We start from the raw sequence: 11,177 nt of genomic DNA, 5'->3' as shown, positions 1-11,177 counted from the left end.
AATGGGGAGGGACATATACATGCAGGGGTGGGTACACATAGTGTGGGGAAGATGCACACAGGGAAGAGTGTACATAATGGAGTGGCAGAAACAGATATGGTGCAGGGGTGGACACACACAACGTGGGGAAAGACACACACGGGGGAGACGGTGCACAATGGGGGAGACAAATACGGGGCAGGGGTGGACACATACGGTGTGGAGGAAGACACACGGGGAGCGTCAGGGGAGCAATCGGTGGTGGGGAGGACACAGGATGGGCGTGGGTTGCACACAGTCACGGGGGCACAGTGTTATGCCTGAGGAGAGAAGCCCGATCCGGGGGGAAAGAGCATGGGGACAGGGTGCTGGCGGGTGGGATGGGGCACTGGGTCTGAGGAGTGAAGCTGGCACTTGTTCTGGTTTCCAGGGAGGGCACGTGGCTGGCCAGGGCAGTCCCAGCTCTGCCAGCCATCGCGGGCAGAGGACACGCCTCGGGGACGTTGTCTTTGTTTGCTGTTGCCCCGGAGCCACAGCTGGAGGGAGGAGGAAAGCCGGGGCCGCCGGAGGACGGTTAAGGCCGACCGGAGGGAAGACGGTGAGGGCCGGCCGGAGGGAAGACCGGAGGGAGAAGAGTGAGGGCTGGACAGAGGGAGGACGGTCCAGGAGAGGGGACAGTGAGGGTTGGGCGGAGGACGGTGAAGGCTGACCAGCGGGAAGCAGGTGAGGGCCGGCCGGAGGGAGGACAGTCCAGGCCAACCAGAGTGGGGACGGTGAGGGCTGGCCGGAGGGAGGACAGTGCGGGACAGAGGGAAGACAGGGAGGGCCAGCCGGAGGGAACGCAGTCGAGGCCAACCGGAGGGAGGACAGATCAGTGAGGGCCGGCAGGAGAACGGTACAGGCTGACCAGAGGAAAGACAGTGAGGGCCGGCTGGAGGGAAGACAATGGTGGCTGGCCGAAGGGAGAACAGAAAAAAGGACGGTCAGAGGGGAAGCAGTGAGGGCCGGCCGGAGGGAGGACGGGATCAGGCCCGGCGTACATGCCGGCCGGAGGGAGGACCTTCCGCCCACCCGCAGTGGAAGAATATGCAAGCAAAGCTCATCCTGCTGGTGCTGCTCGGAGCGATGCCCGGTATGTAGTGATGCCAATAGCCATGATAGGCCTCGCAGAGAGGGCCCGGGTCTGGAAGCCTGAGGACCTGGGTTCAAATCCCAACTCCACCAATCTTCTGCTGTGACCTTGGGATAATCGCTTCACTCAATCAATCGTATTTATTGAGTGCTTACTGTATGCAGAGCGCACTGTACTAAGCGCCTGGGAGAGTACAATAGAATGTTCAATTCCTTCATCTGCAGAAGGGGGATTCAATAGCTGTTCTCCCTCACCTGTTCTGTCCTGTCTGAGGCTACCACGGGGCACTGAGGGCTGGGCTTAACGACGTCCTGGGGGATTTAGAGAAGCAGCTTGTTGCAGTGGATAGAGCTCTAGTCTGGGAGTCAGAACGTCCTGCGTTCTAATTCCGGCTCTGCCACTTGTCTGCTGGGTGACCTTGGAAAAGTCAATTCACTTCTCTGTGCCTCAGTTACCTCATCTGTTAAATGGGGATTGAGACTGGAAACTCCATGTGGGACAGCGGCTGAGCCCAACCCGATTTGCTTGTATCCAACACAGGGCTTAATACAGTGCCTGGCACACAGTAAGCACTTAACAAGTACCACAATTATTATTATTATTTAGTCACCCTGAGCCTTGCCCAGAGTGGTTCAACGTACCTTGACGGAAGTGCTGAGAGGCTTTTGACAAGGAAAGATTTTCCTGCCGCAGTAAGTGGAGGGGGCGAGGTGGAGGGCTGGCTTTTGGCCGGTCGGGATCTGGGCCAGAGACCACGACAACGGCTACGGCGGCGGCTCTGGCGGCCACCGGCTTTCCCGAGGTTGTAGGACGCCTCACGTGGCAGGTGCTGTTCCCATTCCCGCCGGGGTTATGGGGCCATCTTCCTCATCATCATCTTCATCACGCTGAGAAGCAGGGCGGCCGAGTAGGTAGACCACAGGCCTGGGAGTCAGAAGGACCTGGGTTGATGATGATGATGATGGTATTTGTTATGTGCTTACTATGTGCCAAGCACTGTTCTGAGCGCTGGGGTAGATACAAGGTCATCAGGTTGTCCCACGTGGGGGTCACGGTCTTAATCCCCATTTTACAGATGAAGTAACTGAGGCCCAGAGAAGTTAAGTGACTTGCCTAAAGTCCCACAGCTGACAAGTAGCAGAGTCGGGATTAGAACCCAAGACCTCAAACTCCCAAGCCCGAGCTCTTTCCACTAAGCCATGCTGCTTCTCGGGTTCCAGTCCCCACTCCATCACTCATCTGCTGTGCGGCTTTAGGCAAGTCACTTAACTTCTCTGGGCCTCAGTTCCCTCATCTGTAAAGGGGATTAAGACTGTGAGCCCCATGTGGGACATGGACTCTGTCCAATCTGATTACCTCGTATCTCCAGGTACTGGCACTGTTCTACACTGTAGAAACAAGGAAATCAGATTGGACACAGTACCTGTCCCATATGGGGCTCAAAGTCTTAATTCTCATTTTTCAGATGAAGTAACTGAGACCCAGACAAGTGAAAAGACTTGCCCAAGGTCACCCAGTAGAAAAGTGGCAGAGCTGGGATTAGAACTCAGGCCCTTCTGATTCCCAGGCCCGTGCTCAGTCCACCAGGCCATGCTGCTCCCTCTTTTCTCTTGTATTCTCACGGCTCTTAGTACAGTGCTCTGCAAACGGTAAGTGCTCAATAAATACCACTGATTGATCGACGGTCTGCGTGACCTTGGACCAGTCACTTAACTTCTCTGAGCTTTAGTTTCCTCATCTGTAAAACGGTGTTCAGTAACTGTTCCCCCTTCCTCTTAGACTGTGAATGCTATACGGCCCAGGAAGTAGATCCAATCTGATCGTCGTGTATCTAATATAATGCTTGGCACACAGTAAGCACTTAACAAATAGCACTGTTATTACTACGTGAGGACAGTTATGGTTTGGCAGGCTTGAAATGGGGGTGGAGTTCCTGGGTGAAGGAAGGTGATGAGCCAAGACGTCGGAGGCAAGAGAATGGAAGGAATCCGAAGGGTTCCCCGTCCTACCGAATCAATCAAAGGGTTTTTTAAAAATTTCTTTTGGTATTTGCTAAGTGCTTACTATGTGCCAGACACTGTTCTAAGCTCTGGGGTTGATACAAGGTAATCACGTTGGACGTAGTCCGTGCCCTTCACGGGGCTCACGGTCAATATCTGTTCTCCCTTCCTACTTAGACTGTGAGCCCCACGTGGGACAACGACTCTGCCCAATCTAACTTGTTTCTACCCCAGTGCTTAGAACAGCGCTTGACAACAGCACTTTAAAAAGGCTAGTATCATTATTATTACAGGAGATTATTAATCCCTATTTGCCAGATGAGGTAGCTGAACAAGTGAAGTGACTTGCTCAAGGAAACACAGCAGACAAGTGGTGGAGCCGGGATTAGAATTCTACACTGTGAGCCTGTTGTTGGGGAAGGATTCTCTCAGTTTGTTGCCAAACTGTACTTTCCAAGTGTTTAGTACAGTGCTCTGCACCCAGTAAAGCACTCATTAAATAGGATTGAATGAATGAATGAAATGAACGAACCAGGTCCTCTGACTTCCAGGCTTGTGCTCCTTCCGCTAAACCACACTGCTTCCCAGCACTTGCTTTGTGCAGAGCACTGTACTAAGCTTTTGGGAGAGTACAGTGCAGTGGAATTAGCAGGCATGTTCCCTGCCAACAAGGAGTTCAGGACCGACGAATGCTCTCACACAACTTTATCCGGTTTCAGGTTGGACATAGTCCCTTATTCCTGTGGCCCTCCAAGCCCCTGCCCCTTCCCGGCCTGGTTCCCAGCACCACAGGCCAGGGAGTGGGCGATTCTGGGAAAACAGGCTCGAGGAACTCTGGAGCCATGTGTGTGCGTATGGGGTGGGGTGGGGGGATGTCTCTCTTCTCCCCCCTTGCAGGAAGAGACTCGCTGCAGTTCACCAACCTACCGGGCCTGTGTCGAATCGCAGAGAATTCTAAGCCGAGGACAACGGGGTGCAACTTCTCCGTGACCCTTTCGGAGGCGGAGGCTCCGCTGAGCGACGGCTATCCTGTGATCGTCAATTCGAGCCCCCTGACTCGGGCTTTCGCCGTCGACGTACTGTCCAACGCTAGCTTCCGGGTGAGCCGGTCCGCCCTGCAGCCGCGGCCTGGCCGAGGGGTCCGGGAGGGCCGGGAGGGGTTGTCTTCAGGTGGGACCCCTGGGTGAGACGCCCTTCCCTGCTGGGCTCGGCTGCTGGCCGTCTGCGTATCGTGGATTCTAATCCCGGCTCCGTCGCTCGTCTGCCGTGTGACCTCGCGCAAGTCGCTTCACTTCTCCGGGCCTCAGTTACCTCATCTGTAAAATGGGGATTGAGACTGTGAGCCCCACGTGGGACAAGGACTGTGTCCAACCTGATTTGCTTGTGTCCATCCCAGGGTTTAGTACAGTGCCTGGCACATAGTAAAAGCGTAACAAACATCATCACTATTATTATTACTATTACTAAATCTGTAATTTATTTATTATATCTCTAATTTATTTATATTAATGTCTGTCTCCCCCTTTAGACTGTATTGTGGGCAGGGAATGTGTCTGTTATATTGTTATATTATAACAAAGCCTACTGTAGTAAGGGCCTGGGAGAGGACAGGAGAGTTAGGAGAAGTGATCCTGGTGAAGCAGCATGGGCTAGTGGAAAGAGCAGGGGCTTGGGAGTCAAAGGACCTGGGTTCTAATCCTGGCTCTGCCATGTACCTTCTGCATGACCTTGGGCAAGTCAGTTCATTTCCCTGTGCTTCAGTTCCCTTTTATGAAACACAGAGATTCAATCCCCATTCTCCTTCCTACTTAGACAGTGAACGCCATGTGAAAGCTTGATGATCTTATATCTGCCCCAGCACTTAGTACAGTGCTTGGCACATAATAATAATAATAACTGTGGCATTTGTTAAGAGCTTAGTGTACGCCAGGCACTGTACTAAACACTAGGATAAATACAAGATAAATCAGGTTGGACAGAGTCCCTGTCCCGCATAGGGCTCCTAGACTTAATCCCCATTTTAAAGATGAGGTAACTGAGGTAACAGAGAAGTAAAGTGATTTGCCCAAGGTCACACAGCAGTCAAGTGGCAGAGCCAGGATAATAACCCAAGTCCCTCTGGCTCCCAGGCCCGTCCTCTATCCACTAGATCATGCTGCTTCTCAGTAAGTAAGCACTTACCAAGCATTTACACAGTAAGAGCTTAACAAATACCACAATTATTAAGTGAACTCTGCTCTCAACGAGTTTACGGTCCAGGGTGGGAGGGAGGATATGTGTGTGTTTATGTGGATTCCATTCACTGTGTGGCTCTGCCCTGTTCTTCGCAGGTCGCTGCCACAGGGAACCCTCCGCTGGATTTTGAAACGATGCCAAATAGATTTGAATTGCAGATTTATGTTCAAGATGAAGCAGGAGCCACAGACCTTCAAACCCTGACCGTGGAGGTGGAAGACGTGGATGAGGCTCCTGTGTTTCAGGGCAACTTGGCCCAGAGAAGTAAGCTGGGTTCATCCTCCCACGCCCTCCGACCCTCCCATACCCTCACCCCCCAGCGAACAGCGGTTTTCCCTGAAAGCCGGCTAGCCCACAGAGAGGCTGAGCTAAAGCCCTGTACGAGCGCTTAGTACAGCGCTCCGCACACAGTAAGAGCTCAATAAGTAAGATTGAATGCCTAAAGGAGCGGTCCCTAGACTCCCCCACACCTACCTCAGGCCCCAGAGGAAGCAGCAGCCCCCCAAAACCCCCCGAAGCCTGAGCCTGCAGCACATCCCTCCCCCGGCCTGCAGTCCCGGGCGGGCTGGTCTGGGTCCGGTCTGCCTGGCCCCGGACAGGGGAGGGCAGGCAACGAGCCTGAAGCCCTCTGCCTCTGGCGGGTCTGGCCCGCTCTAGCCGTGGAGCTGTACGTGCTGGAGGGGACTCCGCCGGGCGCCCTGTACCAGGTGGAAGCGGCCGACCCGGAAGTCGCAGCTCCTCTCACGGTGAGCTCAGCGGTGGGCCCACAGCCCCAGTGCCTGCCCCCAAGGCCCCTGGACGGCCGGACTGCGGAAACAGGTGTCCTCAAAGCTGGCTCCTTGCGGGGATGGGACAGGCCCACCCCACCCCAGCCCCTGGGCCAACCCCTTCTTCCTGGTTCCTTTAAAAGGCGACGAGGTCGGAGATCTCCCCCGCGCCCCATCCCTGAGACCCCAGGTCTCTTTCTCCCTCCCTCCTGTCTGGAGCTCCCTCCTCCTTCACATCCATCAGACCGCCACTCTCCCCATCGTCGAGGTCCTTTTGAAATCAAGTCGCCTCCAGGAGGCCTTCCCACACTAACCTCTTATCTCCCATCTCCTACCCCCCACTGTCACTTCGGCACACTCGGGTCACCTAAGATCTTAGTCCCTAATTTATTTTAGTGTCTATCTACCCTACTAAATTATAAGGTCCCTGAGGGCAGGGATCACGTCTGCCACGGGGAGCAGCAGGGCGTAGTGGATGGAGCCCGGGCCTGGGAGTCAGAGTCAGGAGGTCGTGGGTTCTAATCCCAGCTCCGCCACTTGTCTGCTGGGTGGCCTTGGGCAAGTCGCTTCGCTTTTCTGGGCCTCAGGTACCTCATCTGTAAAATGGGGATTGACTCTGTGAGCCCCATGTAGGACAGGGACCGTGTCCAACCCGACTGGCTTGCATTCATCCCTGCATTTAGTACATTGCCTGGTACAAAGTAAGTGCTTAACAAACACCTCAATTATTATTATTACCAACTCCATTATATTGTACTATCCTAAGCGCTTAATAAATCCCATCGATTGATGGGCTGACCAGGATGGAGAATGGGTCAGCCGGGAGGGGCTGGCCAGAGAGGCGTTTTCCCGGTCCTGGCTTTTGGGGCTGAAAGACATCGGGCTGCGGGCGAATGAGACCTTCCAGAGAGAACCAATGGGGCCGGGCAATGTCATGGGGGGAAGTGGGGGTCTGAGTCCCCCAGCTCGTTGTGGACAGGGAATGTGTCTGCTTTTTGTTGTATTGTAATAATAATAATGATTATGGTATTTGTTAAGTGCTTACTATGTGCCAAGCACTGTTCTAAACGCTGGGGTAGAGACAAGGTAATCAGGTTGTCCCGCTTGGAGCTCAGCCTTCATCCCCATTTTACAGATGAGGTAACTGAGGCACAGAGAAGTTAAGTGGCTTGCCGAAGGTCACAAAGCAGACAAGTGGCGGAGCCGGGATTAAAACCCGTGGCCTCTGACTCCCAAGCCCATGCTCTTTCCACTAAGCCACACTGCTTCACAAGTGTGTACTGTCCCAAGCACTGTACTCTCCCAAGCGCTTAGTACAGTGCTCTGCACCCAGTAAGCACTCAATAAATGGACTGACTCAATAAATGGACTGATTGAGAGCCCGCTGGGATCAAAGAGGAAATAGCGGGTTCCAAGTTGGGTCTGCTCTGGTCATTGTTCTGCTCTGACAACTCATTCCGGCCCAGATTGCGGGCCGGGCAGGTGATTTAGGGCGGGGGGCCGAGGGCCCGGGTGAGTTGAGGCTGGGTCTCCCCTCCCTCTCCTCCGCAGTATTCCCTGAGCTCACCCTCGGACCCATTCAGCATCTCTCCAACCGGTACCCTCGCTTCCACCGCCACGTTTGATTTCGAGTCTGGGCCCCGCAGGTAGGGGCTGGCAGCAGCCACGGGGAGGGGGCGACCAGGGCTGGGGACGGAAGAGGGGGAGACTGAGCTGGGAGAGGCTGGGGGCTGAGGGCTGGGGGTGGGAGGGATAAGTGCTTAGTACAGTACTTTGCACACAGTAAGCGCTCAATAAATACGACTGAACGAGTTTGTCCAAGTCCACTTGAACTGGTGGACTCTGCCCCGGCCCTGGTTGGGTCTCCTCAGCCCATTTCCTGTTGGTACCCCAGTTCCCCACCTTGCACCCCCTCCTTGGCCCTGGGCCGGTGGTGAGAGGGTCTTCCCCTCCCCAGTTACATGCCAACAGTGGTTGTGACGGACCAGAAGGGCCTCAGTGCCAACCGGACCCTCCTTGTGTTCATCGTGGACATCAACGACGAGGCCCCGCGCTTCACCAGGTGAGCAGCGTCCCCGTCAACCTGCGACCGCAAGGCCAGAACCTCAGGGGACAGGGGCTGGGAGTCCCCCGGGGGTCAGAGGGCACAAGGAAAGGGTCAGAAGGGAGGATGGGCCCGGACCCGGCTAGTGAGGAGCTGGTCAGTGGTGGAGATTAGGGGGTGGGTTAGTGAGGATCTGGGTCAGTGGTGGAGGTGAGGGGGTGGGCTAATGAGTCGGTTGAAGTGGGCTAATGAGACCTGGGTCAGGAGGGGGGGTGAGTCTGTCAGTCAGCCAATCGTATTATGCGCTTAAAGTGTGCAGAACACTTTACTAAGCAGTTGGGAGAGTATAGCATAACAATATAACAGATAGTTCTCTGCCCACAGCGAGCTTACAGTCTAGAAGGGGACTAGGTTGGGGGGAGGTAAAGGAGAGAGGGTGGGCTAGTGAGCGTTCGGGCAGTGGGAGGGCTGAGGGGCTGGGTCAGTGGGGGAGACGTGGGGGTGGGCGAGCGAGGGGTTGAGTCGGTGGGGGTGGGCTAGTGAGGAGCTGAGACGGTGGAGGAGGTTCATTCATTCATTCAATAGTATTTATTGAGCGCTTACTATGTGCAGAGCACTGTACTAAGAGCTTGGGATGAACAAGTCGGCAACAGATAGAGACAGTCCCTGCCGTTTGACAGGCTTACGGTCTAATCGGGGGAGACGGACAGACGAGAACGATGGCAATAAACAGCGTCAAGGGGAAGAACATCTCGTAAAAACCGATGGCAACTAAATAGAATCGAGGCGATGTACAATTCATTAACAAAATAAATAGGGTAACGAAAATATATACAGTTGAGCGGACGAGTACAGTGCTGTGGGGATGGGAAGGGAGAGGTGGAGGAGCAGAGGGAAAAGGGGAAAATGAGGCTTTAGCTGCGGAGAGGTAAAGGGGGGATGGCAGAGGGAGTAGAGGGGGAAGAGGAGCTCAGTCTGGGAACGCCTCTTGGAGGAGGTGATTTTTAAGTAGGGTTTTGAAGAGGGAAAGAGAATCAGTTTGGCGGAGGTGAGGAGGGAGGGCGTTCCGGGACCGCGGGAGGACGTGACCCGGGGTCGACGGCGGGATAGGCGAGACCGAGGGACGGCGAGGAGGTGGGCGGCAGAGAAGCGGAGCGTGCGGGGTGGGCGGTAGAAAGAGAGAAGGGAGGAGAGGTAGGAAGGGGCAAGGTGATGGAGAGCCTCGAAGCCTAGAGTGAGGAGTTTTTGTTTGGAGCGGAGGTCGATAGGCAACCACTGGAGTTGTTTAAGAAAGGGAGTGACATGCCCAGATCGCTTCTGCAGGAAGATGAGCCGGGCAGCGGAGTGAAGAATAGACCGGAGCGGGGCGAGAGAGGAGGAGGTGAGGGGCCGGGTTGGGATCTCAGCAGGTGGAACCAGTCGGCAGGAGCAGTGAGCGTCAAGTGAAGCTCAGCAGTGCCATGGGGCGACCAGCTGCCCCTTCTGGCAGGCTGCGCCCTCGGGCTGTGGGAACCAAAGAGGCAGAACTGACTCCTGGACTGCGACGGCTCTCCCGCCCATGTCCGGGTTCTGGGCAGCGTTCTGGTGACGGCCCTCCGCTCAGAGCCAGCCGGACAGCCTGGGGCTCCGGGACCGCCCAAACAGGGTCCCCCAGATCACCACTAGGGCCAGGTGACCCCGCCTACCTCCCAAGGTGCACAAAATAAAGGGTGCAGAACTCTGGGGTGCTTCAGGACCCGTGGGGACAAGTGCCACCTTGTCGGAGCTGGTGCCCACGTGGGCCAGAGTCTTCTAGGCCAATGTCCAGGTGGGCAGTGACACCTCTGAGCGGCTCCTTGCGATCAGAAGGACAGAAACTTCCACGGGTCCGTGCCAAGCTTCAGGTCAAGGCTCGCTCTTTCAAACACCAAAGAGGTGGTACTGCCTGCTGTGTGGCCTTGGCCAAGTCACTTCACTTATCTGTGCCTCAGTTTTCTTGTCTGTAAAATCGGGATCCCATACCCCCAGAGAAGCAGCACGGCCTAGAGGACAGAGTACGGGCCAGGGAGTCAGAAGGACATGGGTTCTCATCACCGGCTCCGCCACATATCTGCTGTGTGACCTCGGGCAAGTCATTTCATTCTCTGGGCCTCAGTTCCCTCATCTCTAAAATGGGGATTAAGACCGTGAGCCCCATGTGGGGCAGGAACTGTGTCCAATCTGATTATCTTGTCTCTATCTCTACGCTTAGTAAGGGGCTTGGCACCTTGCAAACGCTTAAGAAATAGAATTCTATCGTTACCTGATGATGAAGATGATGAGTCAGGCAGCTCGACTCCCGCCGCTTCTGTTGGCATCCGCACGGCGGTGCTGACCGACCCCGCCTCTCCAGGCTGACGTTCCGGGCTCGGTGTGCGAACGGCTCTGCCGGATGACCTGAACGGGACTTTCAGACTGTCTTGGAATGAAGCCCGGGGTCCAGCCAGCTAAGGACGACACCTGATCCCGCGGCAAAGGGCAGACCTTTGGTGTACTCACAGGCTCCAGGCTGCTCCCCGGGATTGGAACGGGTCAAAGGGGCAAGACTCTGAAACCCAGCCTGGTCCTTGGACCCTGGGGACTGGCCGGGGGAGGGGGGCCAGGCTAGCCTGGGAATCAGGGCCGGGGCAGCAGAGGATCCAAGACCTCAGCCAGGAAGTGTCGGAAGGAAGGAAGTCCAGGGACGGTCACCAGGAGCGGCTGAGGGTTGCCGAGGAGAAAGGAATCCACATCCAAGTGAAAACAACCAAGTGATGACTGCTGTTTCCGTCTTCACGGAGCCCTCAACCTCGATCTGCTGGAAATGCCATTTCTCTTATTTAGAGAAGAAAAGCCTGCTTAATAATAATAACTGCGTTTTTTGGTGAGCGCTTACTGTGTGCCAGGCACTCTACTAAGCACTGGGGTGGATACAAGCAGATCGGATTGGACGCAGTCCCTTTCCCACGTGGGGCTCGTGGTCTCAGTCCCCATTTTACAGATGAGGTAATGATGAGGCCCAG

At 55.3% G+C, this 11,177-nt stretch overlaps 1 protein-coding gene across 1 annotated transcript in view; it reads left to right on the top strand.

Annotated features, from left to right (window-relative positions):
- Nucleotides 1–1,065: 1,065 nt before the first annotated feature.
- CDHR3 (cadherin related family member 3) overlaps nt 1,066–11,177 on the top strand; it is a 31,499-nt gene continuing 21,387 nt past the window's right edge. The window contains exons 1-6 of the mRNA XM_029077378.2: nt 1,066–1,111; nt 4,009–4,211; nt 5,442–5,610; nt 6,004–6,092; nt 7,665–7,759; nt 8,071–8,175. Of these exons, the coding sequence (XP_028933211.1) occupies nt 1,066–1,111; nt 4,009–4,211; nt 5,442–5,610; nt 6,004–6,092; nt 7,665–7,759; nt 8,071–8,175 (707 nt within the window). The remainder of the gene's footprint in view (nt 1,112–4,008; nt 4,212–5,441; nt 5,611–6,003; nt 6,093–7,664; nt 7,760–8,070; nt 8,176–11,177) is intronic.

This window comes from Ornithorhynchus anatinus, chromosome 13, assembly GCF_004115215.2.
Source record: "Ornithorhynchus anatinus isolate Pmale09 chromosome 13, mOrnAna1.pri.v4, whole genome shotgun sequence".
In the NCBI taxonomy this organism is placed as follows: domain Eukaryota; kingdom Metazoa; phylum Chordata; class Mammalia; order Monotremata; family Ornithorhynchidae; genus Ornithorhynchus; species Ornithorhynchus anatinus.
The sequence above is the reverse complement of the archived record's forward strand: the minus strand, read 5'-3'. Positions and strand labels throughout refer to the sequence as shown.